This window comes from Muscardinus avellanarius (genome assembly GCF_963383645.1).
Source record: "Muscardinus avellanarius genome assembly, chromosome: 17".
Taxonomy (NCBI): Eukaryota; Metazoa; Chordata; class Mammalia; order Rodentia; family Gliridae; genus Muscardinus; species Muscardinus avellanarius.
The window spans coordinates 18,530,577-18,558,326 of NC_137803.1; the positions used below are offsets into that span (position 1 = coordinate 18,530,577).

The 27,750-nt window shown below is 43.6% G+C and overlaps 1 protein-coding gene across 1 annotated transcript; it reads left to right on the forward strand.

Moving 5' to 3' along the window:
* Positions 1-587: 587 nt before the first annotated feature.
* Positions 588-27,665, forward strand: LOC308276079 (uncharacterized protein; the record flags this gene model as incomplete). The annotated part of the gene is made up of 4 exons (XM_080714680.1): positions 588-1,133; positions 12,240-12,357; positions 24,355-24,476; positions 27,606-27,665. The coding sequence occupies exons 1-4, from the start codon at positions 591-593 to the stop codon at positions 27,663-27,665; spliced, it is 843 nt and encodes a 280-aa protein (XP_080570806.1). The 5' UTR covers positions 588-590.
* Between the last annotated feature and the right edge of the window lie 85 nt (positions 27,666-27,750).

Below are 27,750 nucleotides of genomic sequence, written 5' to 3' on the forward strand. Positions count from 1 at the left end.
GCTTGCAATCTGAAGAACTGGGGCACGGGACAAAAACCTTTTGGATAACCCAAGGTAAAAATTAATATTTCGTATGCCCCCCAGGGGAGGAGAGGCCAGACGGAGGGGCAGCATCATGGAGCCAGTTAGTCCTGAAGTCTAAACTCAAAACCAAGGTGAAATCCAAAGGCGAGGGGTGAGGACAAGTCCCTCAGTGACGCTTGGCTGGAGAGTCATCCCAGGTTTCTCCATAAAAAACTATTAGAGAAAAAATTAAATAACAAATTGAAAATTAAAAAAATTAAATAAAGAAATTCAACCTGAGCCATACTGCCACTGTTTGAGTATGTCCCCGCCAAAACTCACATAGAATTAAGAAGAGGGGCACACCTATAATTCCAACACTTGGGAGGCTGAGGGAGGAAGACTGCAGGTTGGGGGCCAGATTCAGCAACCTAATGAGATCTTGCATAAAAATAAAAAATAAAAAGAGCCCGGTGTATAGCTTGGGGGGAATACACCAATATCAAAAAAAGAAGAACAATAAGAATCACCCCAGGCCCTTTCTCATCAACGAGGTGGCCAAGCGGGTCGGAGGCTCAGACGCAGAGATGCGGATCTTCGTGAAGACCCTGACGGGCAAGACCATCACCCTCGAGGTTGAGCCCAGCGACACTATCAAGAACGTCAAAGCCAAAATCCAAGACAAGGAGGGCATCCCCCCTGACCAGCAGCGTCTGATTTTTGCGGGCAAACAGCTGGAGGATGGCCGCACCCTCTCAGACTACAACATCCAGAAGGAGTCCAGTCTGCACTTGGTGCTTCGCCTGCGGGGTGTCATCATCGAGCCGTCCCTGCGCCAGCTCGCCCAGAAGTACAATTGCGACAAGATGATCTGCCGCAAGTGTTATGCCCGGCTGCACCCACGCGCCGTCAACTGCCGCAAGAAGAAGTGCGGCCACACCAACAACCTGCACCCCAAGAAGAAGGTCAAGAAAGCCCTCCGCAGGCCTCCCGCTGGAGCCCCACGGTGGCCTCGGGACCTCAATAAAGCTTCCCTTACCTTGACTGGAGCAGCAAAAAAAAAAAAAAAAAAAAGAATCACCCCAGACTATACAACCAAGGTCATGAATGCTAGGAGAGACTGGTACGATGTGATTCATACCCTGGAAGAAAATAACTTCCAACCAAAGCTCATTTATCCAGCAAAACTACTATTCAAGATCAATGGAGAAACCAAAGTTTTTCAGGATAAACAGAATCTTAAAAAATTCATGAATTCAAAGCCAACACTAAAGAAAATTCTTAAAGAAATAAACCATAAGGAAGAAAAAAGAAGCAGACTTCAGAACCAGATAAGAGAGGAAGTTAATAAGTGGGCCATTTAAGTAAAGAAGAAAGATCAAACCACCCAAGAGTAAACAGAACACAAAATGGCAGAAAACAAAAATCATATTTCAATAATATCTCTTAATGTCAAAGGACTAAACTCACCAATCAAAAGACATAGACTGGCAATGTGGATTAGGAAACATAATCCAAATATATGCTGTCTGCAAGAAACTCACCTCACAGCCAAAGACATTCACAGACTGAAAGTGAAAGGATGGAAAAAGATATACCATGCCATTGGTGACCAAAAAAGAGCAGGGGTAGCAACCCTGATATCCAACAAAACAGACTTTAAACTAAAACACATCAAAAGAGACAAATCAGGGCACTTCCTTTTATTAAAAGGAACAATACACCAAGAAGGTATAATGATAGTAAATATTTATGCCCCAAATGTGGGTGCAACCACATTTGTAAAACAAATCCTTCTGGACATCAGATCCCAAATATACCCAAATACAATAATTCTGGGAGACTTTAATATGCCTCTCACACCACTGGACCAATCTTCAAGGCAAAAGATGAGTAAAGACGCTTTAGAACTAAAGGAAACCATAAACCAAATAGACCTAATAGACATTTTCAGAATATTTCAACCAGGAACCACAGAATACACATTCTTCTCAGCAGCCCATGGAACCTTCTCCAAAATAGATCACATCCTGGGACACAAAGAAAATACCAGCAAATTTAAAAGATGTAATATAATTCCTTGCATCTTTTCAGACCACAATGGAATAAAAGTAGAAATCAACAACAGGAAACTCGAAAGAAAGTATTCAAATTCATGGAGAATTAATGATACACTATTGAATGATGAATGGGTAAGAGCAGAAATTAGGGAAGAAATAAAGAAATTTATGGAAACAAATGAAAACAGAGAGACAACCTACCAAAATCTATGGGACACCATGAAGGCAGTATTAAGAGGAAAGTTTATTGCATTGAGTGCCCACATAAGAAGGACAGAGAACCACCAAGTAAAGAACCTAATGACACAACTCAAGGACCTAGAAACTCTGCAACAGTCTATTCCCAAAGACAGCAGAAGGCAAGAAATCATTAAAATTAGAGCAGAAATAAATGAAATAGAAAACAAAAAACAATTCAAAGAATCAATAAAACAAAAAGTTGCTTCTTTGAAAAGATTAATAGAATTGATAAACCCCTTGCCAAGCTAACCAAAAGGAAAAGAGAATCAACTCAAATTATCAAAATTAGAAATGAAAAAGGAGATATCACCACAGAAAATGAAGAAATTCAAAAGATTATCAGAAACTACTTTAAAAATTTATACTCCAATAGACTTGAAAACCTGGAAGAAATTGATAGATTTCTAAGCACAGTTAACCTTCCTACACTCAGCCAAGAGGACATAGCAAGCCTAAACCAACCAATTACAACCAAAGAAATAGAAATGGCAATAAAAATTCTTCCACCAAAGAAACGCCCAGCCCCAGATGGGTTCCCAGCTGAATTCTACAAAACCTTCAGTGAACAACTAATACCAATACTTCATAACTTGTTCCGGGAAATTGAAACAGATGGAACTCTCCCAAATTCCTTCTATGAGGCCAGTATCACATTAATCCCCAAACCAAATAAAGACACCTCAAGAAAGGAAAACTACAGACCAATATCCTTAATGAACATAGATGCAAAAATTCTAAACAAAATACTAGCTATACGCATTCAAAACTATATCAAGAGAATAATACATCATGACCAAGTCGCTTTCATCCCAGAAAAACAAGGCTGGTTCAACATATGCAAATCAATACATGTTATTCACCACATAAATAGAACCAAGAACAAAAACCACATCATCATAGCAATAGATGCTGAAAAAGCATTCAACAAAATCCAACACCCATTTATGTTAAAAACACTGCAAAAAATTGGGATAGAAGGAAAGTACTTCAACATCATTAAGGCAATATACTGTAAACCCAAAGCCAACATTATACTGAATGGGGAAAAACTGCAAGAATTTCCGCTAAAGTTAGGAACAACACAAAAATGCCCACTATCACCACTCCTTTTCAATATAGTCCTTGAGACTCTTGCTGCAGCAATAAGGCAAGAGAAAGAAATCAAAGGAATTCACATAGGAAGAGAGGAATTAAAATTATCCTTATTCGCAGATGACATGATCCTTTATCTGGAAGACCCAAAGAACTCAACCAAAAGACTTCTGGAGCTGATTGACAAATTCAGCAAAGTCGCAGGATAAAAAATCAACCTGAAGAAATTAGTGGCTTTTCTTTATGCCAACAATGAATTCACAATGAAAGAAACAAAGAAAACAATTCCATTCACTAAAATCTCAAAACCAATAAAATACCTAGGAATAAATCTAACCCAAGATGTATAAGACCTATACAACAAAAACTATAAAACATTAAAGAAAGAAATTGAAGAAGACCTTGGAAGATGGAAAGATCTCCTGTGCTCATGGATAGGCAGAAAAAATATCATCAAAATGGCCATTCTGCCAAAACTGATCTATAGATTCAATGCAATTCCCTTTAAAATACTAGCGACATTCTTCAGAGACCTAGAAAAATCAATCATGAACTTTATATGGAGAAAGAAAAGACCCAGAATAGCCAAAGCAATTCTCAGCAATAAGAAACATGCAGGAGGCATTACAATCCCAGACTTCAAACTATACTATAGAGCAATAGTAGTAAAAACAGCATGGTACTGGCACAATAACAGATATACTGACCAGTGGATTAGAATAGAAGATACAGAAACAAACCCACACATCTTTAGTCAATTAATCTTTGACAAAGGGGCCAAACTCATACGCTGGAGAAAAGACAGCCTTTTCAACAAATGGTGCTGGGAGAACTGGCTAGCCATTTGTAAAAAGATGAATCTAAACCCCTATATCTCACCATGCACAGGAATCAACTCAAGATGGATCAAAGACTTAGAAATTAGACCTGAGACTGTGAAGTTAGTAGAGGAGAGCATAGGTTCAACACTACAACATATTGGCACAGGCAGTAACTTTCTCAACAAAACCTCCAAAGCTCAGGAAATTAAAGCAAGAATAAACAAGTGGGATAGCATCAAACTAAAAAGTTTCTTCTCATCAAAGGAAACTATCAATAACCTAAAGAGGAAGCCTACAGAATGGGAAAAGATCTTTACCAGCCACCATTCTGATAGGGGGCTAATATCCAGAATATACAAAGAGCTCAAAAGTCTCTACACTAGCAAAACAAACAACCCAATCAAGAAATGGGCAAATGAACTAAATAGACACTTCACAAAAGAAGAGATACAAAGGGCCAATAGATACATGAAAAGATGTTCTTCATCACTGGCCATAAGGGAGATGCAAATCAAAACTACACTGAGATTCCATCTAACCCCAGTCAGAGTGGCAAGCATAAAGAAATCAAACAACAACAAATGCTGGTGAGGATGTGGGGAAAGAGGAACTCTTTTACACTGTTGGTGGGAATGCAAACTAGTTCAGCCACTATGAGATCTGTGTGGAGATTCCTTAGAAAGGTGGGAATAGATCCACCATATGATCCAGCTATACCACTCCTGGGTATCTTTCCAAAGGGGTTGAATTCAGAGAAATACAGCAACATATGCATACCTATGTTCATAGCAGCACAATTTGTAATAGCCAAAATATGGAACCAACCCAGACCACCATCAACAGATGAATGGATAGCAAAACTTTGGGAAATACACACAATGGAATTCTATTCAGCCATAAAGAAGAACAAAATTATATCATTTGCAAGAAGATGGAAAGCCCTGGAGAACATCATGTTAAGTGAGATCAGCCAAGCACAGAAGGAGAAGGTACATATGTTTCCTCTAATATGCCCAAACTAGGAAGCACAAAGGATAATGGGACTCCAGATAATGGAGGGGAAATACCAGCAAAGTTTGAATGGAGAGATAGGAGAGGAGGAAGGCTGACCTTGATTAATGAGGGTCTACATCTGAATATGTGTAAAATTATGAATATGACATGGCTAACCTGGACAACCATTGGTGGGAGGGGGGAAGGGAAAATGGGGGCAGGGGGAGAGGGCACCAAATATAGTTTAAATGTATACTATTTATGTTCAATAACAAATTGTTTTTAAAAATAAAATAAAATAGAATTGAAAAGAATAAAATATTTACTAATTTGTTTTTAAAAAAATTAAAAATTAAAAAAAATAAAGAAATTTAACCTGAGTCATACTGCCACTGTTTGAGTATGTCCCCGCCAAAACTCACATAGAATTAAGAGGAGGGGCACACCTATAATTCCAACACTTGGGAGGCTGAGGGAGGAAGACTGCAGGTTGGGGGCCAGATTCAGCAACCTAATGAGATCTTGCATAAAAATAAAAAATAAAAAGAGCCCGGTGTATAGCTTGGGGTGGAATACACCAATATCAAAAAAAGAAGAAAGAAAGAGAGAGAAAAAAGAAAGAGCAAGAAAGAAAAAAAAAGAAAGTAAAGGAGGGAGGGGGAAGGAAGGAGGCAAGAAGAAAGAGAGAGAAGGAAGAAAGAAAGGAAGGAAGGAAGGAAGGAAGGAAGGAAGGAAGGAAGGGAGGGAGGGAGGGAGGGAGGGAGGGAGGGAGAGAGGAAGGAGCCTTTAAGCAGTGACTAGGCCAGAAGGAGTCCCCATTTGTGAATGGGATTATAAGCTGTTTGGTGAGCTGGCCTTTCCACTTTCTGCCATGTGAGGACATGATGTTCTTCCTCTCCAGAGGATGCAGCAATGAGGTAAAAGTAATCAGCAGCCTTCACCAGAAACCTAACCAGCCAGTGCCTTGATCCTGGACTTCCTAAGCTCTAGACCTGCAAGAAATAAGTTTCTGTTCCTTATAAATTATCTGGTCTGTGGCATTTTGTTATAGAAGCACAAACAGACTGAGACATGCCAACACTGGGTACATGGTACAAATATTCCTGAAGTGGTTCTGCCTCAGTATTAAATTATTAAAGGGGAGCAGGGTGTGGTGTGCATGCTTACAATCTCAGCATTTGGGAGGCTGAGACAGGAGGATCCGGGTTCTCAGACACCCTCAGCTATTTAGTGAGTTCCTTTGCAACTCAGTGAGACGCTGTTTCAAAATAAAGAATAAAAAATAGGACTGGTGATATCGCTCAGAGGTAGAATGCCCCTGGGTTCCATCCCCAGAACTGTAAATATATATATTATATATTTATATATAGGTAGAAGACATCAACAGAGGAAATATGTTCTTCCACCCAGAGCTCTTTTCTCTTTGTCCTCTGAAGATCTAGAATCAGTCTGTTTTTCCCTCCAGTGTGACTCAGGGCATAAGCCCAAGATGAGCCCACTACAAGCCTGATTGTGTATTCTATGGGAGCTATTGGGCACTAAGTGTTCACCAGAACCCAGACCTAAGTGACCCACGTGGTCATGGGATTATGATCCTCACAGCCAACAGACCACGGGCCAGGCCCACTTTTGCTGGAGCTCCTTGTATGGTCGCATGCTGGACTTTACTGAATGCTGCCAATATTATTCAGTTAGTTTCAGTCTCTTCCTGCAACAACGCTCCTATATCTTTTGGTAAGGTCCTTACCTTCTATTTTGGTCAACATTCCCATTGCCATAATCCAAAACTCCAAGGGAGCACATACAACTTAGAGAAAGAAAGATTTATTTGCTCACAGTTCTGGAGATTTCAGAGTTTTAGTCCATGTCAGGTGGGTTCTGCGGGGCTTAGGCCTGGTGACAGGAAGTGGAGGGAGGGAGAGGGCAAGGGCTCTGCTCTTACGTCATGGAGGCTGGGAGCGAGAGAGAGCAAGAAATCAAGAGGATTCAAAGACAAAGGCACAGTCCCTAAGGCCACACTCCCAGGGACCCACCTTTTCTAGCCATACCTGCCTAGGTTGCCACCCACTAAATTCATTACAGTGGATTTATCCACTGATAAGATTACAACCCTCGTGAATTAATTACATCTACTCTGAACATTGATACGTGAGCTTTTCAGGGGACATTCTATATCCAGCTATGACTCCTTCCTGAAAGGATGCACTGGCTGTAATAGAACAGTAATAATCACAGCAGGTTATGTGTGTGCATTATGTTATTCAGATTTGAACCTGTGGGTAGGCATTATTAAATCCATGTAACAGACAAGGAGGTTGAGGAATAACAATATCAAGACATAGGCAATAAATGGCAGACCCAGGTTCAAGCCCAGGCCCATGTGTCCCTTGAAGTGTCCCTTGAAGTGTGCTCTGAGCTACATTGCTAATAGGTACTGTCCCAGATCCAGAGATGCACCACACCAGCAGCACCTCTCTAGAAAATCCCTTTCCACTGTGCGAGATGGATAGTCAGATTCAGTGGTTCCCAGCCAGAAACCTGCAGAAATGATAAACTTCTCTACCTTCTAAGAGTTTTTGATTTGGGGACCTGGAATGGGCCACAAATCTGATTTTTTTTTTAAACAAGGGTCATTGCTGACTCTGACACAGACAAATCGCCAACTGATATTTTGGAACTACCAGATGGAATGATCTTAAAATTCCTTTCCAGAGCTAAGACTCCATGGCAGGAGGACACTTGGGTACCCCTCACCTTGTCAGCTTTCCCCTCTCTAAACTCATGTCACTTGTCCCCTTCTTAAGCCCAGATACCACCTCACCCTTCCTAATTCCCTGCTGGCTGGAGCCGGGAGCTCAGCCACAGCACCCTGCCCGCTCTGGGCCCACCCTGCTGGCCTGCCTCTGCCTGAGAGCTCAGACGCAGTAGCTTGCCTTGGAGCTTAACTCCTACCCTTGACATTTCACCCTTCCAGGTCTGCATTTAAAAAAGAAAAGATGAGTGATATATACACATATTACAAATCTCCAAGCTTATAAAAGAGTATATTGAAAAAGAGTATATTGATAATCTCTACCAACCCTATCATTCTGCTACACAGGGGTCGTCTCCAAAGAGACCTCAAACATGTCTAACACACACACACACACACACACACACACACACACACACACACACACACACACATCATACTAAATAAATAAAGTTTAAGAAAAACAAAAATGGTAGCTCACTGTTCATTCCATTTTGCCTTTTGCTTATTTTGAGAAAAACACGCTCCAGATGAGTACCTAGGAACTTCTGCAGCTGAATTCTCCATCGCATGAGTTGGTCATACGAGCACACACAAAAACTCATCCTCCAGGGCAAATAATGTCATCGATATAACGAGACTCCTAGGCACATTTTTGTCCGGGTATGGAACTTCCTGAGATAATTTTGCTACAAGAGCTAACACTTCAATGGGGAAGGGAAAGGAGAGGGAAGGAGCCAGAGGGAAGGTCACCAAATGTCGTGTCCATAGATGTCCCTGTCACTCTGAACCACATTATGATGTGAGACTATAACGCACTGATAAAAGAATATTTTAAAAAAAAGAGTTGTAGCCAATCACAGAGAGCGAAGGGTCATACGGGTTCTTTAATATGTGTGATAAGGGAGCAAATGGGATACAAGAGAAACTCCAGATGATGAGGAGAAAACTCAGGGGAGCCAGAGAGGAGATATAAGGGTAGGGGTGGAGGAAGACGTAAGTTCATTCATAGAAATACTACCATGGACTATGTGTACGCATGTGAATGTATACCGACGTCGATCTGGTGCTCTGTATTGTGAGGGAGGGAAATGGGGAGGGGGCACCAAGATCATGTGCGTGTGTGTCACTGTCAGCATGAGTTACCTTATGATGTGAGACTAGAGTGTACCAATAAAAGCACACAAAATAAAAAAAAATTAAAAAGAGAATTGACACTTCAAGGATGGAAGTTCCCATGTCAAGGTGGGTTATGAATGGGATGTTTTAGGAAAGGGTGGTTCTCGAGGCAGCTATGCTCAGCAGAAAGAAAACCACAGAGAGAACGAATAAAGAGAACAGGGGTTCCAAGCCCCCACTTCTCACCCAATCGTCCCTTGACGGGCAGAACCTAATTTTTCCATAATACTCTCCTCTTGGCAATATTGAAGTCAACTAAGATAATTGGTAAGAAAGTGTTTGGGCCAAGGGTGGTGGTACATGCCTGCAATCCCAGTACCTGGGAGGCTGACGATCACGTGTTCAAGGACAGCCTCAGCAACCTAGTGAGACCCTGTTTCAGGACAGAGCAAAACAAAACAAAATAAACAGGGCTGGGGGACAGATCGGAGGTAGAATTCCCCCTGCTTCAATTCCTAGTACCCCCCCCCCCACACACACACACAAAGAAAAAGTATTTTGCAAGCACTATAGACTTGTTCTGGTATAAGATGTAGTCCCTCTACCTCCAGCATCCCACAAAGTCCAGAGCACTGAGCTACCCAAGAATATTAATCTCCTGCATGGCAGTCCCTGGCAAGAAAGAAATAGGACGAGATTTCTCCATCTTGTCTCTACCCCATTTTCAGAACGCACAATTGAGATGCCAGGAAAGTTCTTGCAAAGGTCCTTCCATCATCAAGTTCAGCTCTAATTTTTTTTTAACCTTGCCTCAAATTTAGTTTCTTAGATTTGTACAGGAACATCTTCACTTGTTACAGATAGATATTTAAGTTGAATTTGTTTTCATAAATGCTAGTCATGAGCTGGGTGTGATGATATATACCTGTAATCCCAAAACTTGGGAGACTGAGACAGGAGGATGGCAGGTTGGGGGTCAGCCTCAGCAACATAAAGAGACCCTATTTAAAAAAAATAGGGCTCGGTTCAATCCTCAGTATCATTAACTAAATAAATAATACATGTGAGTAGGCTTTGTGAATCCTATCAGTCTTCCCTAGTTTGGGGGCCAGGGAATGTTTCCTGTACCTGCTATTTTTTTTTGACCTCCGAGCTACACCCCCTGCCCTATTTTTTGTTCTTTTATTTTTGAAACCGGGTCTCACTGAGTTGCAGAGGGCCTCACTAAGTAGCTGAGGCTGTCTGTGAACCGCGATCCTCCAGGTCTCAGCCTCCCTAATGTTGGGATTACAAGCGTGCGCCACTACTCCCGGCTTGTACCTGCTGTTCAGACTGCATCTTTCTTGCTTCATTATTTTGCTGTGGAGTCCTGAGGATGCTGAGAAGTCTTGGGGAGTGGCCTGGAGCAAAGCTTTCCTCCTTGCTGACACAGGCTTCACAGAGCACTCTTGGCCGCAGCCTCCTTTCTGAACTGTACAGCCAGGGTCTCTGGATGTTGCTTTCTTTGCTTCTCTAGATTTTTCTCCTGTTTTTGTTCTGATATGCATATGTTCATAATTATTTGCCCAGGGTATTGCATTCTGAATGGTCTCCTCGGGAATGATAGAAGCATCTTGTCCTTAACAGAAATAATATTAAATAAAAAATTAAAGATCTTGTCCTACAATGACATTGGAGACAGCTTTGGCTTTTCTTCTCCCCAGACCAACCTAAAAGAAAAAATAATTTAAATATCTAAGAATTGTTCCTTTTCTTATTTCTCACAGCAAGACTATGAAAAGGCTTTCCTGGGGAAAGCCAGAATTCTGAGAAGTAAGAGGATATTTTAAAGGCCACATGGTCAGAAAGAAGCCTGACCAGGATCCAGGAGTGATACAAGGAAGATGAGTGTCCTTGAAACCTTTTAGCATTGAATCCAAGAAAAACGCTGGGCCAGCTGTGTGGTAAGAAGACTGCCTATTGTGAGAAAACTGGGTTTTCATAATTATTTCATATCCCAAGAGAGTTCTGCAACTGAATGATCAATAGTATGGGTGTGCCATAATTTACTTTCACCAAATGGAGGATTTGGTAATAATATCAAAATCATAGTAGCTAAATTTGCCACACATGTGTATAAGTATGGATGAATAATTAGGTTAACTATACTTGTATATCAATATCTATATACCATTCTATGTGTAAGGATAGTTATAGATATGATATATGCTCGCACAAGTAGTAAATTATCTCTTATTTGTTGTTCATTTGGAGGGGGGTTAAATGAATCTTCTTGTTCTTTCAGCCTCAGATTAAGAATTTATTCAAATTTTGTATACTTTTTTTTGTGCTACTGGGGTTCCTGGAAACAATTCTGCCTCTGGGATACACTCCCAGACCCATTTTTATACTTTTTTATTTGGAAACAGGGTCTCTTAAGCCAGTGCGGCTGGCTTTGAACTTACATGATCCTCCTGTCTCCGCCTCCCAAGTGCAGGGATTACAAGCGTGCGCCACCACGCCCAGTAAATTTTGTATGCTCTTTTAACCAATTGCTTCAATATCAAAATCTAGTCAAAATCCTTAAACGTGTGTGTGTGTGCGTGTGTGTGTGTGTGTGTGTGTGTGTGTGTGCGTGCGTGTGTGTGTGTGTGTGTGTTTTATGTAAACTTGTTGGCTTTGGTCTTTGGACTTTGTACTTACTCAGTTTCCCTTTCCCACCAACTCTCTAGAATAGGAATCTTACTATTTCAGGGAAACCATGGGGGTCATACAGTGTTTTCTCTGTTTGTCCACAATTATTTCAAGCCACAGGGCTCCAGCTTTGAGGGGAGAAAACTGAATTTACATTTGGATACATGAAGTTAGACACCCAAGATACGATTTGCATGGCTATCATCTGCTCCCAGGTCTCCCAAGTCTTCCAAGTCTAATCTTGGACTCCTTAGTTCTATCTTTGGGTGATATGGTATTCAAACTCCTCATCATCTTGTGTCCATACTCTAAGAAACACTCTATTCTTTTTTCAAGGTTTCTCTTGAATGTGGCACCTAGTGTTAAATACAGTTTTCAAATTGTAACTGATAGCCTGTGTGTGTTGTGTAACTCTGGGAAACTGCAGCAGAAGCCACTGTGCCTAGCCCGCGTGCCCTTGAGCCCCACCATTTTGGTGTCAGACAGATGACTTCTAGCCTGAAGCATCTCTATGTCTTGCCTGGTGGCTTTTCTGGCTGTCAGAACCCATTTTGCGCCACGGAGTCAGAGGCGCCAATGAACCAGAACCTCACCAATGACCAAGGTGAGTTGGTGTATAAATGTCATGGCTCCTCTCTCTCAGCTGGGATAACCCCGAGATTCACGTTCTCCTCCCTTCTCAGAACTGGCATCGTGCTCTCTTTATCCTCATGGTCACTGGCTTCATATCCACCCTGTGCTGGCTCCTTCCCTGTTGCTCTTCCCCTTCCGTACAGGAGAAGGCGTCTGGGATCATGTCCCGAATCGATGGCTTGTTCTGGAATTCTTATCTCCAGTTTGGCTTCTGACAGCACACAAACAAAACCAGAATCTAGCACTATCAGCTTTCTCTGCGTTCATATTTTGCTGTTTCTTTTCCTCATCTTATGATCATTAAAAAAAATGCACCATTTTTTCATGTCAACCACGACCAAGCCATATTTTCCCAATGCTTTGCATTTGCTATTGATTTTTTTTTTTTTGGTAACCTAAAGTCAGACTTTATGTTTATTCCTGTTAAACTCTTGGCTTATTTCCATATTCCAACCTAACAGAATAACTTTGAATATTGATTTGTTCTTTTGCTGTGTTATCTATCCCTCCCAGACATGAGTCATATTTGGAAATCTGATAAGCATGTCTTCTCTGCCTTCATATACTCATTTTATAAAAATGTTGAACAAGGCAGGATTAGGAACAGAGCTCTGAGCCCGACCTCCCGCCCCCTGCCTTGATTCAGTAATCAAGATTCTTGTAGTAAGAATTCCCGTTGATATTGATTCAAGCTACCTGCACAAATTCAGTCCAGACTTTATAAATTTGTTCAAAAGAATGTCAAACAGGATCAACACAGTGGTTTTGCTAGATTCAGGATGATCCATGATTTTTTTCATGCTTCCGGTCCTTAACTCCATCAGCAAAACAAACAAACAAACATGTGGTTAGTTTAGTTTGTTATTAACAATGTCATGTTACCTCCTAAGAACTACGGGCTTCATTTCTAAAGGCTCCCAATCTTCCTTTCAATGATCTGCTTTGTGCATGATGTGGTGGGGGGGGTAAGGAAAAATGTCTAGAATCTACCTTACCCCTTTATTTGATAATGGGGATTTTTAATTTTGTACTGAAGATTGAACCCAAGGGCATTCTACCTCCAAACTATACCCCCAGCCCTTTTTATTTTTCATTTGGAAATAGGGTCCCACTAAGTTGCTGAAGGTTTTGTTAAGTTGTTGAGGCTGGCCTTGAACCTACAATTCTCCTGCCTCAGCCTCCTAGGTACTTGGATAATAGACATGTACCACTGTGACCAGATGAGAAACAGGGACTTTTTACCAATATCTGTTTTCCTATCCTCATTCTTTAATTTCTTAACAATGGAAAGCAGTCTTTATTGCTACTAAGATCATACGAAAGGGCATGAGCATGCTTTTCTTTTTTTCTGGAGCCATCAGCCCATTTCACATGGTACATGTTTCTGTTATCCCGCCCCATTTTCTCTGCTGAGCTCTCTCCACCTCTGGGGAGATTTTATTTTTATTTTTATTTTTTAAGGTACTGAGGATTGAACCTAAAAGCATTCTACTTACAAGCTATACCCACAGCTTGATTTTATTTCTTTATTTGGAAACAGGGTCTCATTAAGTTTCTGAGTGCCTCGCTAAACTGCCAAGGGTGGCTTTGAACCTGTGATCCTCCTATCTCAGCCTCCCGAGCACTGGGATTACAAGCATGCACCACCACACCCGGAGAGGGCTGATTCTTTCTACAGAACCCAATTGCCCAGTAGCCAGCCCCTCAGTGCTGTCAAGTGTGGGGCCTCCCCTCCTCGTTTCTCTTTTTACAACAAACACCTGATGTAAAGCTTTAGCTATTCTCTAACTCTTTGGAAACTCAGATCCTCTGGCCTCAGACCTTCTACGCCCCACTGAAGCCCTCTCAACCCTGCACAGGACTGGACGCCCACCCTCTGCTGAGCTCCCTCTGCACCCCGGGGGTGGGGTTGTGTTGCCTCTCACGCTCTCTCTTATTTTCACGGGGCTCATCCACATTCAGCAATCCCATTCATTTCACTCTCTCCTATTGCTTATGAGAAATACTCCCCTTTATAATCTCTTATTCTAGGATTGAACTCCTTTTCCCAGTGAGCTGCTTGGGGCGCGGCAGGCATCTCTTAGCTTGATCTCTCTCACCCACTGCCAACCTTCCTCCTGGAAATTCCTCCATTCTGTCCTAACTGGAAGAAGAAGACTGCTGCAGTAGACTGAACTTACCCTGAGAACAGTCAATCATGGTTGTGCCCAGCACACAGCCTGACTCACCCAGGCCAGTGGCCGTTTCTTTTTTTTTTTTTTTTAATTTTTATACTTTTATGGTACATTACAATCATGCAGCATAGATTCAAAGTGATGCAAGCATGAACGCACACAGCACCTGCTGTATTTCCACCGCTCCCCTCTCCTCCCACCCTATGCACGCTGCTGAGAGTGGAGTGACGCCTTCTCATAGGAATATAACATTATTTGAATAGTTTTCTTCCTCAACCTTCTTTTCCCCTCTCCCCACCTCCCTTCCTCTATTCTACTGGTTTCTCTCCTCATCTATCCGAAGTCTCCTCATTTCCTATTTTTTCTCTAGCTTCCCTTATAGTAGATAGAAAACGTAAAACTCTTGACTTTCTGGGACTGGCTGAGCTCACATAGCATTTTATTCTCTTGTTCCAACCACTCCACCAGATGACTATATATACACTCCAGCTATACACTCCTTGGCATCTTTCCATAAGAATTAAAGTTGGAATACTACAGTGTTGCGCGCATACCCATGTCTGCAACACAATTCACAATAGCCAACTTTTGGAGCTAAACTATGTCCATCAACACATGAATGAATGAAGAAAAAGTGGGATGTAGATACAATGGAATTTTACTCGGCCACAAAGAAGAACAAAATTATGTCAGTCTCTGTATCTTGAGGAACAAAGTCAGGTGGCTCTTTCTTTGGTCCAGGAGTGGAGTGACTTGCCAGGAATGTTGTCTAGAATTGTGCTTGGTTGTGGCATCGGACTGGGGATGCTGCTGGGCACTAAGAAGCAAGAATTTGCTTTCCTGCTACGAGCTTCCTCACTTCCGAGCAGCTCAGCTTTCCTCCTCAGGAAGCCCTGGGAATCCAGCTGGCAAGGATGTCGACCATCAGGCTGTTTTCTGCTAAGTAACTCAGAAGGAGGAGGAAGAGGAGGAGGAGGAGGAGGAGGAGGAGGAGGAGGAGGAGGAGGAGAAAGCCAGCCTGCTATCCACAGAGAATATCCCCTGCCCAGGGATCTCTGACCTGCTCTGCTGAACCCTGCTCTACTAGATAGACACCTACCATTGTCAGCAGGAAACCAGACTGAGGAGAGGAAGGAAGGAGGGAGGAGAAAGGGGAGCAGAGAGGGAAGGAGGAGCCAGCCAAGATTCTTGACTCTACTCCCAAATCCCTTTGCAAAGCCATTACCAAAATTGATTTTAATAAGTGAAAGATTTACCTGGGTCGAACATCGTTTTTAACTGGCAGCAATTAATTAATTAACCATCACCAGCCTGGACATCATAATGGGATGATATTTTGATGCTAACACATTATTGAAAAGGACAAGCCATGTTTCCCCCCCCCCCGAAGTAATCAATTAATCAGTCCCAAATGAAGATTCAGACTGCTGCCTGAGCTCACAGGCGCTGTGTAGCTTCCGTGCCAGGCCTCCAGACCCCTGCTCGACGGCTCCATGCTAAGCAGTTTGAGTGGAGTCAGTCAATGTTAACTCAGTATTTTTAAAAAATCACAATAGTTAACTTTAAGAATCTCTGAAACATCTTCTTCATAATTAATAAATGAAAAATGTTCCTGCAGCTAATCAATAAAGTTGTTAGAGAAAATTGATCGGATGGGGAACTCTTTTTGTGGGTACAATTTTTCACCTATTCAGAACAAAAGACTCCCCAGAGGGCTGTCAACATGATAGACACTAAGGAGTCTGACCCAAAAGGAAAAAAAAAAAAAAAAAGGAAGACGATTAATTAAAATCTCTGGGAGTGACATCTTTCATTCTATGGGCAGAAGCTGGGTCAGGTGTAGAGGTGGCTAATAGCAAACAGGGAGAGGTTAGGGTAGTTCAGGTGAGTCCCTCCAAAGTGTGCCCTGAACAGACTAGACTCTTGTTCTCTTTGGAAATCAAAAACAGGACTAATCCATTGCGATCTGTGCCCCTCAGGTTGTCAGGAACTTGGGAACCTCATTTTTTTACATGGGATGCACCAAATGCGTAGAAATCTGCTGGAACAGAGCGATGTCTTCCGGATTAATTTGCTAATGGATTCAGCATGTCCCAGAGCAAGGAACCCAGAGTGTTCTGCTGGGTTCCAGGCCTGCCGGCTCTCCAGAATCATTGGCACAGATTCTAGGGCTCACACACATCTATCTATCGAGTCAGAGTCCCTGAGACTGGGGAATGTGTATTTTTAAAACGTGTCTTAAAGATTGAATCTGGCTTCCATTAGTGTGTAGTCACTACTGAGTTCATGGATTCTTGGTAAATGTAGGCAATGAATGGCACGCATCGTGTCCCCTCCCCTTTATTTTTTGCTGGACAGGGCACAAGTTGTGATATTTATTGAGCCCTTACCATGTGCCAGGCAACCTCCTGGGTACCTCATGTGTATTAGTCATTTAATCCCCACAGCAATCCTATATGATAAGTGACGTGATTATCACCATCTTACAGATGACTAAATAGAGACTCAAAAAGATGAAGTCATTTGCTAAAGGTCACACACAATAAGAGGCCCCAGGTTTTAAACCAGGCTTGCCTCGGTCCAGAGAATGTACCTTTCCCACTGTAACGTGCTGCTCCCAGCAAGCAATGAACAGCTGGGAGGACCCAGGGCAGGGCCTTGGGCCAGCAGCTCTAACCAGGCCGACGTTGCACAAAAGACCTCTAAGGCAAGTGGCCTCTTGCTTCCAGATACATACGGCTTTAGCTCATATGACTCAATGGATTAAAGTAATATTTTGTCCCTTTGCCAAATGCTTGCTAGCAGTCTCTTTCAAAAGACAAAATGATAAAAGTGGGAGAGAGGGTAGATCAGAAGAATGGCTGTAATTTTCCCAAAGCATTTTGGCCGGTGCATTTGCTCTATTACAACGGTAACTATAGTTTAAAGCAAACATACAGTATTCTTGGGCAACTCGGGCACATACCAACAATGCAGGTTCTAGGACCTACCGCAGGTCCACTGAAATAGCCAGGTGACTGGCATTTTTCAAAGCCTCCTAGGTTAAGTGTGAGCATCACTGATACAGATGTTTTTCCCAGTGACTCCATCTCCCATCCCCAAGGAGATGCTGGATGGTGAGACCTGGAGTGTATCAGACAGGGAAGATCGTAGTCTTTTATTACTGTGTTACAAACTACTCTAAAATCGCAGCCAAAGACCACCAAATGCCTAAAAACAAACATTTACCCATCCCATCACCAATCTGCAATGTGAGCAGAGCTTATAAGGCAGGACCATCTCTGCTCCGGGGAGCACCAGCTAGTGCTGAGGTAGAAATGGAGGCTCCTATTCTGAGATGGTTCATTCATATGACTGGTAAATTGGTACTGGCTATTGGCAGGGAGTTCAGCTGGGACCAAAAGCCAGGAATCTTGATTCTGCTCTTTGTGAATTTCTCCATGGGCATATAGGCTTCTAGGGCTTCCTCATAGCATGGTGGCTGGATTCCAGGAATATGAATTCCAAGAGACATAAAATGGCAGCTACCAGTTTCTCTAAGCCTTGGTTTGGAAAACTGCTAACTGTGAATTCTGCCACATTGTTCAATCAATCACAGAGCCCAAATTCCAGGACAAACAGACATGGGCCCACTCTTATGGTAGAAACACCAAAGAACTTGAGAGGCACAATCATGTATGTATGCATATATTTGTTTACTTATTTATTTATTTAGTAGTATTGGAGATGGAAGCCAGGGTCATTCTACCTTGGAGCTATACCCTATCCCTATTTTATTCTTTTATTTTGAAACAGAATCTCACTAAGTTCCAGAGGGCCTCACTAAGTTGCTGAGGCTAGCCACAAACCTGTAATCCTCCTGTCTCAGCCTCTCAGCCTCCCACGTTTTGGGGATTACACGCATGCATCACCAAACCTAGCTGAGAACCATGTTTAAAAACTACCACAGTCATGCTGGGCATGGTGGCGCACGCTTGTGATCCCCGCACTTGGGAGGCGGAGACAGGAGGATCGCGCGTGTTCAAAGCCAGCTGCGCTGGCTTAAGAGACCCTGTTTCCAAATTTTAAAAAATATAAAATAGGTCTGGGAGTGTAGCCTGGAGGTAGAAGGGCTCCCAGGAACCCCACTACCACCAAAACAAAACAAAAACAAAAACCTACCACAGTCAGAATGCGTCTTGGGCCCCTCTGCAGCTCCTGGCATCATCTTGAAGGAGCACCATTACCTTGCTAGTCTTGGGTTCTTTCATACATAATGGGGAGGTTGAGTCACACTATTATCTAAAGCTCTTTGATCTTCTATCCAGCATCATCAGTAAGAGATGCAAGGCATTTAGACACAAAGACACTCCTCTGTAAAAGTTGTCTTAGTTCCTTAACAGTTAATCCCATATTGAACTTCCTTCACACATGTCTGAAATCCATGTCCTTGTGGGGCTTATTTAGCTAGTGGCAGTTTTAGGTCTACTTCAGAAATCCCCCTGAGCTGCAAAGCAGGCCACAGAGGTCAACTATTGGGATGCAGGCTTAGTTATAGTGTCATCCTCTCTTCCAGACTGGCCAACCCAAGGACACGATCATACAGCAGCTGGCTCAGAATCTAAAGGTCATACTTGAGAAAAATATGGTGTGTGTGTGTGGGGGGGGAGAAGTGCTGTTTTGATGTTAAGTCTCTTACCCAAGAGAGCATCAAACATCCCCCACGTTAAGAAGGGTGGGAAGAAGGGATGGAGGGAGCTGGCTGCAACAGCTTATTTTCTCATTACAGCAGACAAGAAGGATGCTGCATCTCCCTCCTGCAATACTAGAGAGAGATCAGGCCAACACCTGGGACACATGATAAAGACCTCTTCCCATGATCTCGCGTAGGCATATGAGGGTAATATGAAAGTGAAACGCAGCCACCTGGCCCAAACCACCAAGAACACATGGTCAACCCAAAGATGAGACCCCCGAGTGCACAATGGTTTCCATGTGTAATTGATGTAGACCCCAATGTGGTTGTTTTCACTCTTCTGATGGCACCTCTTCGAAGAGGGTGATCAGGGGAAATAGGAAGAGCAAAAATGGACCAGAACTACCCTCATTTACTGGAGGATTTCTGAGTGCACCAGAGGAATCACAAATCACGAAGAAATGTGACCTCTCAGGGAAGAACGTTGACCCAGGCAAGTGGATTTTTAATACTCCTCTTCAATTCTTATTTGAATATACAGTTGTGTCATTTACAGTTTTATCTTTCTATATGCAACAGATGAGTTCCAAGTATAAGTTCCAAAGAAGTACTATGTGGAAATATTTTTCTGAATAGATTTTATTTTAGATGTTAAGTGAAAAGTGCTTGTTTAAAGGACCCTTGAGATAAATTATATGTCGAATGACCTGGATTGTTAACGTATATCTTTTTCTTCCATGCTTTTATCTGTAAAACAAAATCAAAATAATTCATAATATAACTTCCAGGTATTCTGTGATCCTAGAAACTTGTTAAAAATGTTTTAAGATGCTAAATTCAATTAACTAAAGAGACCAAGGAATGTCTGGGTTTAGAAAGTCCCGATACTGCTATGGCCGTTCAATGTTCCTTCTATGGACAGAGATACAAACCTTTCTAACAGTAATATAAAAGGCTAGTGGTTTCTACACATTTGGGAACCTATTTTCCTGTTTCAATTCAATGAAAACTAGAGACTCAGTTTGTCAGGGTTGTTATATTTAGTTTTGAATGACATAAACTGGATTCATCCTGATCTAAACAAATGAATGTGGGGGCAGACTTGATGGTTACTACAGGAAAGTTTAAGAGATGAATCATCAAGTGTTTGGGACACTGAGACAGGAGAATCGCAGGTTCATGGCCAGCCTCAGCTACATAGTGATGGCCTCCGCAACTTAGTGAGAGCCTGTTTCAAAAATAAAGAATACAAAATAAGGCTGGGGTTGTAAGCTCGGAGGTAGAATACATCTTGGTTTAATCCCCAGGGCAAAAAAAAAAAAAGATGAATCTTCAAGAAAAGATGGGGATGGGTTTGGTGGTGCACATTTGTAATCCTAGTACTTGAGAGCCTGAGAGCCTAGTACTTGAGAGGTTCAAGACTAGCCTCAGCAACTTAGTGAGACCGTGTTTCAATATAAAATATTAGCCGGGCGTGGTGGTGCACACTTGTAATCCCTGCACTTGGGAGGCGGAGACAGGAGGATTGCGCAGGTTCGAAGCCAGCCGCGCTGGCTTAAGAGACCCTGTTTCCAAAAATAAAAAAAAGTATAAAATAGGTCTGGGAGTGTAGCTTGGAGGTAGAAGGGATTCCAGGAACCCCAGTACCACAAAAAAATAAAAATAAAAATAAAATATTAAAAGGCTGGGCATGTAGCTCAGAGGTAAAATGCCTCTGGTTCAATCCCTAATATGAAAAAGAGAGAAGGAAAGGGAGAAGGAGGGAGAAGATGATAGATAGATAGATAGATAGATAGATAGATAGATAGATAGATAGATGGATGATAGATAGATAGAGACGTATGGAAATTACCTAAGGTTTTAGAACCTAACAGAAGGATAGTATTCAAATACCTCTTGGGTGTGTTGTCCTCTGTGTTGACTCTCTTCCTAGAATGTTCTCTATATGGTAGTGAAGACAGGCAGCAGCAAAGGCAGTCATGCACCAGTGAGGTAGCTGTGGCTGAAAGGATTTCGGACAAGTCTCAGGACATTACTTAGGCCTTGTGCCCAATTCTGTACAGAAACTGGTTGGGCCTGAGGGTGGAGTCCACTCTGCTCTGAACAACTCGGACTGACTGAGGAATCAGCAAGCTGGAGGAAAATCAGAATGCTATTACCAAAAGAAAAAAAGGAGTATCAGGCAGGCAAAAATAAAACCTTGGCCTCTACCTGTTGTATTCTAATAGCACATCCTCCACTTGTGACCATTAGAACATCTCCAGACATTGCCAAGTGGCCGCTGGTGTGTGTGTGGGAGGGGCAGGGTTTGTTCCCAGTAAAGAACCATTGGCCTCTATCACATCCAAGGTTCTGTCAAGTCATGTAGAGCCATTCCAGTGGTGCAGCAATCTCAGGGACATTTGCAGGGAAGTCTCCAAAGGCCACACATTCAAGGATGCTCATCACAGCTTGTTTGTTGCAATTGGGGTCCACTCCAGGTACCCATCACTGCAGGAGATTAGTAGAGAAAGTTGGTCTTGTAGTTTCCTTCTATCCCACATCCTCCTGTATCTTCAGACCCAATAGAATGCTCCATCCTTAACCACATCACTAGGCCAAGACTTCAAAGTGTCTCGGGCTCGTGGTGGCATCTGGAAGCCTACGTTCATAGGCAGCTTTCCCCAAGGCTCACATCCTTCTATTATTTGCAGGCAACTTTTTAGGGATGGAACTATATTCTGTCCATCTTTGCTTTCTACCAGGACCCGGTCCAGTGTCTTCTACTCAAACATCACTCAGTAATGCTAAATCTATTAAACGTGTAATACGATTACCTGGAATGTATTTGTTAATTCTATATAAGATATATTGAGATCACTTGTGATGAAAACAAATGCTTGAATCTTAAGAAAATAATCTATTTTTAGAAAGTAAATATAAGGTAACTTGGTTGCCCAGCATAAATAGGAAATCTGATTATTCTTTGATCTTACTTTTCCTTTTTAAAATTTAATTCACGGAGAGATGACCAATTACGGATGACCCCACAGCTTAATAATATATCTGTTAATGTTCTCGAAAAAAAAAAAAGAGCCAGTGAATTAAATTAAGTATTAACGGGGTTTGAATTGATTTGTGGAACTGAAGCAAATAGATAGCATACCCTATTGTGATATATATATATATATATATATATATATATATATATATATATATATATATATTTGCATGCTGACTTCAAGTTTGGAAATTAAGGGGACCCCTGTCCTTGCATCCTCAGAATCCATTTTCCTTGAGTAGATAATGGTATTGAACATTTGGTTACGTCCAATGAATATTAAAAGCACCAGCCAAATGCAAAGCACGGTTGGTGCATCCAATTCTTTCATTCATTCATTCCTCTTTGCGCCCATTGAGCAAACACCCAAAGTCAGCTGAGATATTGTTCTAAGTCCCAGGAATTTAGAGACAAGCCAGTAATAGTCCCATTCAGGCAAGGAGGAGTAGGCATGTAAGCGTACAGGGTGTATAAGATGGGAAGGCAAGCTTGGAGAACAGTGGGGATTTGAGTTGGGCAGATCTCCATTGGAAGAGTCGGAAAAGTCCTCACTGGAAAGCACAGACTGACTTGAAGAACATCTGGGACAGGCGTCCAGTGGGTGAGTAGATGTTGAAATTTAGCACGTAGAAGAGTGTTCAGCCCCAGAGACACTGCTTGGTAGCTCTCAGCTTTGAGGTGGGCACCTGGAAAATGTGCTTTATGGTTAGTTCCAAGCAAGATTCAGACAATGTCCACACATTGGATCTGGCTGATATGTCTGTTAATTGTCTTTCACTCTTATACAAAAGCAACCAAAAACCCTGCATTTGCACTGAGACCAAATGAGCCCCTGCCCACAGCCAGGCCTAAGCTCTTCTAGGCTTCTTGCCCTGTGGTCCTGGGTGCCCTCTGCTGCCCTTGGGCTTCTCCGAACACATGCATTGCACCCTACCTCCCTCTTCTAACAATGCTGCCAACAATATAGGCCTGGTTCGTTTCCGTGTGTTGAACTTAACACGGTGTAGTAGGTGCTCAGTGCATCTCTGCCACCTGATACTGTCCAGTCTAATCCTCTCCTAGGAGAGATTTTAGAGGAAGAAGAATACTCCTTAACAGACGCAGTACAAAGATTTCAAACAACAACAAGACGAAAATATTGGCAATGCATAAGGTAACAAACTCATATTAAATTCACTGTGTTAGGTACTGTTTCTGAGCACTTTTGTGTATAAACTTAATCCTTGCAATAACCACATGAGATAGGTACCATGCTCCCCATTGTACAGCTGGGGAAACTGAGATAGAAAGAAAGTGGCTTTTCAGCTGGAAGACAGTAGTGGTAGGTATGGAACTGGGCAGCCTGGCTCCTGACCTCTGCACCCTTTGCCTGGGACCCCAGTGCCCGCTCTATGGGTTAAGCTACGAGCCAAGGTTCCTACTTGGACCGCACAACAGACCTCAGCAAAGAGACAGGAGCTGATGTCGTAGTAATTGACTTTGATACTGGATGGGAGGCATAATGGGAAGGGGGAGGAGGATGACATAAACCCCCCAACACACACACACACACACACACACACACACACACACACACACACACACAGTCAGCTCAGCTTGAGGATGAGCGGCCCATGGGGCCAGGCTGGGAGCCCCAGGTCACTCTGCCTGGGGCAGCGCCCTTGGCCAGACCTTTCTACTGACAATTGCAAACGCTCTAGAAGCTAGATCCCATTGTCAATGCTTTAGTGCAGATCAGCTTTATCCGATTTTTGGATGACTGTAAAAACAAGAACTTTAAAATCAGAGACCAGTAAGGTACCGCAAATAGAGTTCCTGGGGGCAAAGCCAAGGTCATTCTTGTCATTCCTCAGCTTCCAGAGAGTGAGAGACAGAGATGTGGAGGATGTCCCTGGCCTCCCTGCCTGAAGGCCAGCCTCCAAAGGAGGCTGCCTCCTGTCGGGGATGGGCCCCGCAGCCTTGAAGGAATGGGCTTACTCAATGTGTAGTCTGGCATTTGGAGGAGGGCAGGCCCCGCCAGGCCTCGGTGCAGCTGGGAAGAGCTGTGGGGCCTGCTGACACTTCTCTGCCCTTTCCAAGGCTCTGACAACTGCTACCTGGGGGCCGCTGGGCCGGAGCAACTGCCCCCACAAGGTGGTGACCTTCTGAATCCGGATCAGTTAATAAACCTGGCCGCCCGGAGCCCCGAGGCGGCGCCCTCTGTAGTGGCTCCTGCCAAAATCCTCTTGTTGTTTTTTGATTCTCTTCTTTCTTCTTCCTCCTCCTCCCCCTTCCCATTATGCCTGACATTTCTAAGGCCAAGCTTTGTTACAAGCAATTAGCCTGTGTCAGGGATCTGGGGAGAGGAGCTGCGTGCAAAGACACAGGCTGAGCCCAGGGCAGCCTGGGAGGAGGGGGGCCCTGGAAGCCGGCCCTGCACAGACGCCCCTTCCCACTGACAGTGGAACGCCAGGGCTCACTCAAATGGGAGTCCACCGTCCCTGCTTTGAGCCTTCTTCCTGCTTCAAATCTAAAAATCCATCCTCCCCACCCTAGAGGTGCTCCAGGACAGTTGCCAGTCAATGTTCAATTTGAAAAAAGGAAAAAGAAGTCCTCTATTTATCCACAATAAGCTGTATAGTGTAGGCTAACAATATAGATATATTTAAACTTGCCTGGAATTATCCATCCATTCGATATAACTGTCTAGACACCCAGGTTGTCAGCTTTGCATGCTGAATAGCAGAACTAGAAACAAATCATTTCCGGGATAGATGACATCTCTCCCATGGAAGGAGGTAGTCCCTAGTTGGGGGGCACGAGGGAGGAAGGACAGGGCTGAAGCCGCTCCCATCGGTACCTTCTTCCTCAACTTAACCTCAGGTGCTTTCTAGTCTCTCCAGCTTCCCCCCTCGGCCTCATAGCTATTAAACCTGGTTTCCATCTCCTTGGGGCCAGGATATAATGAACCAACTTAAGAAATGTGCATGTGCTCCTGAGAGAGGCTCTGAGGATTCACCCAGCCCTCCAGATCATCACAGAGGAGTGGAGTCTCCAGGTAGTTTCTACCTTTGGTGTGGAGTCCTAGGCGAACATTTCAGAAGATGAGAAAACTGAGCCCCATGGTGGCTGTGTGAGCTGCCTTCTAAGGCCACACACAAACTTGTGTAGATGATCGTGACCTGAACTCGGGTGTCTGGCCTCCCAGCACAGGGCTCTTCTCATCTAGAGAACCACGCTGACTCCCCACCATTTGCATTTGGTCTGTGTTCCAAATCTACAGTCCATGAAGGAAATAGAAAAAGAGGGTCTGCACAACAGCAACAAGATCCAGAAACACAGACACACTCAGCCTCCATCCTAAAGCCAACAGTGCCCTCACAAGCTGGTCTGCAGCCCTGATCCTAAGCCCACCAGACAGCAGCAGGCTGCCCTGCTTTACAAGACCGAGGTGGAGAACAACGCAGGAAAGAAGAAGGAAGAGGAAGAGGAAGGGGAAGAGAAAGAAGAAAAGAAGAAGGAGGAGGAGGAGGAGGAGGAGGAGGAGGAGGAGGAGGGAGGTGTTGTCAGGCATGGTGGTATGTGCCTATAATCTCAGTACTTGGGAGGATTGCAGGGTTGAAGCCAGCCTCAGCAACTTAGCAAGGCTTCAGCAACATAGCAAAATTGTTTCTAAAAAATAAAAAATAAAGTAGGGTTGTGGGTATAACTTGAAGGTAGATGTACCTGGGTTCAATCCCAGAACCACTTAAGAAGTAGGATGAGGAAGAGAAGGAGGAGGAGGAAGAGGAGGAGGAAGAAGAGGAGAAGGAGGAGGAGGAGGAAGAGGAGGAGGAGGGGAGGAGGAGGAAGAGGAGGAGGAGAAGGGGAGGAAGAGGAGGGGAAGAGGAGGAGGAGAAAGAGGAGGAGGAAGAAGAGGAGTAGGAGGAGGGAGAGGAGGAGAAGGGGAAGAGGAGGAGGAGAAGGGGAGGAGGAGGAGGAAGAGGAGGAGGAAGAGGAAGAAGAGGAGGAAGAGGAGGAAGAGGAGGAGGAGAAGGGGAGGAGGAGGAGGCGGAAGAGGAGGAGAAGGGGAGGAGGAGGGGGAGGAGGAGGAGAAGGGGAGGAGGAGGGGGAGGAGGAGGAAGAGGAATCTTGGTAGGAGCTGAGGCCAAAGAGAGCTAGGTTACTTCTACTGTACTGTGCATATGGCTTGACTGGGATTCTTAGTGTTAGGGGTTTCTTCCTCCCTCACTGATTAGGTTCAGGAGGATTGCTGGCAACCATTCAGAGGTAGCAAGCCAAATATTCTTTCTTCCCTTGGGGAGAGCTGTGACTGTGGCCTGAGAGTAGACAGTGTTGGGTCACCTGACCTCCACGCCCGACTCCATGGGCGGCCAACCCCTTCCCACCTTACCCCACAGCACCCCTGACACCTCTGAGAGATCTTCTCACACCTCTTCTGGTACTCCTTTTTGTAGTGTTGCTTCCCTCTTCTTAGTTATCTTTATATAATTGGCCAGATTGGCTCTGTCCATTTGCAGCCCCAATGGGTGGTTTCTAGACCATAAGATATAACTACAACTCAGAAGTTTCCCTGTGAATGGTAGAGAAATTTCTCCTCTATGTTGTTCAGAATGGAAGAGTTGTGACCATTCAGAGTCCTTTCCCCACTTTTAGTTTGTTTTCTGTTCCTATACCCAAGAACCTGAGAATAGAGGCTTTATGAAGAAAAGAGGTTTATTTAGCTCACAGTTCTGGAGACTCAAGAGCATGTTGCCAGTATCTTCTGGGTTCTGGTCAGGGCATTCTGGCTATATCACCACATGGTGGATAGCATCATGGTGGAGTGCTGGTGAGAGCAAGAGACCACACAGTGACAGAAAGCCAGATAAACTCAGGGGCCATCTGTGCTCTTTGTATAATAACCCACTCTCACAGGAACCAACCAGGGTCCCGCAAGAACTCTATTACTCCATTCTGAAGGCCACACCTCGGGTGACCTCAATTAGCTTGCACCGTGCTCGGCCTTTTAAACATCCCACCCCCTCGACACCTGCGCGCTGAGGACTTACCAAGCCTCCAGCACGGGGGCCTCTGGGAACATACTCATGCAACCTTCAAACCATAGAAGAACCTGTTCAGTATTTTTGAGGTAGTTTATCAGCGTGGCAGCTTGTTTTTATAATCATGACTACTTTTTCTTAATTAAAGGAAGCAACAAAAATTGTATAATTAAGACATCAAGGGGAAACACTCCTTCCCCGGGTGCTGGCCCATCAACAACACAAGCTCCTCCCATGAATGGACTGGAGCTAGACCACACTCCCTCCTTCTCTGTCTGGGGAGATTCCCTTTGGATAACTTGTTTTCAGGCTCAAGCAGAGAGCTCGCTGGTTCTATCCGTGCCTGCCCTCAACCAACGACAGATGTAATGCTCCATTCCCAATTGAGCCCGTCTTGCTCTTTCTATCTGGGGTTCATTGATTTTCAGTCACTAGGTGGGGAGCAGGAAGAACA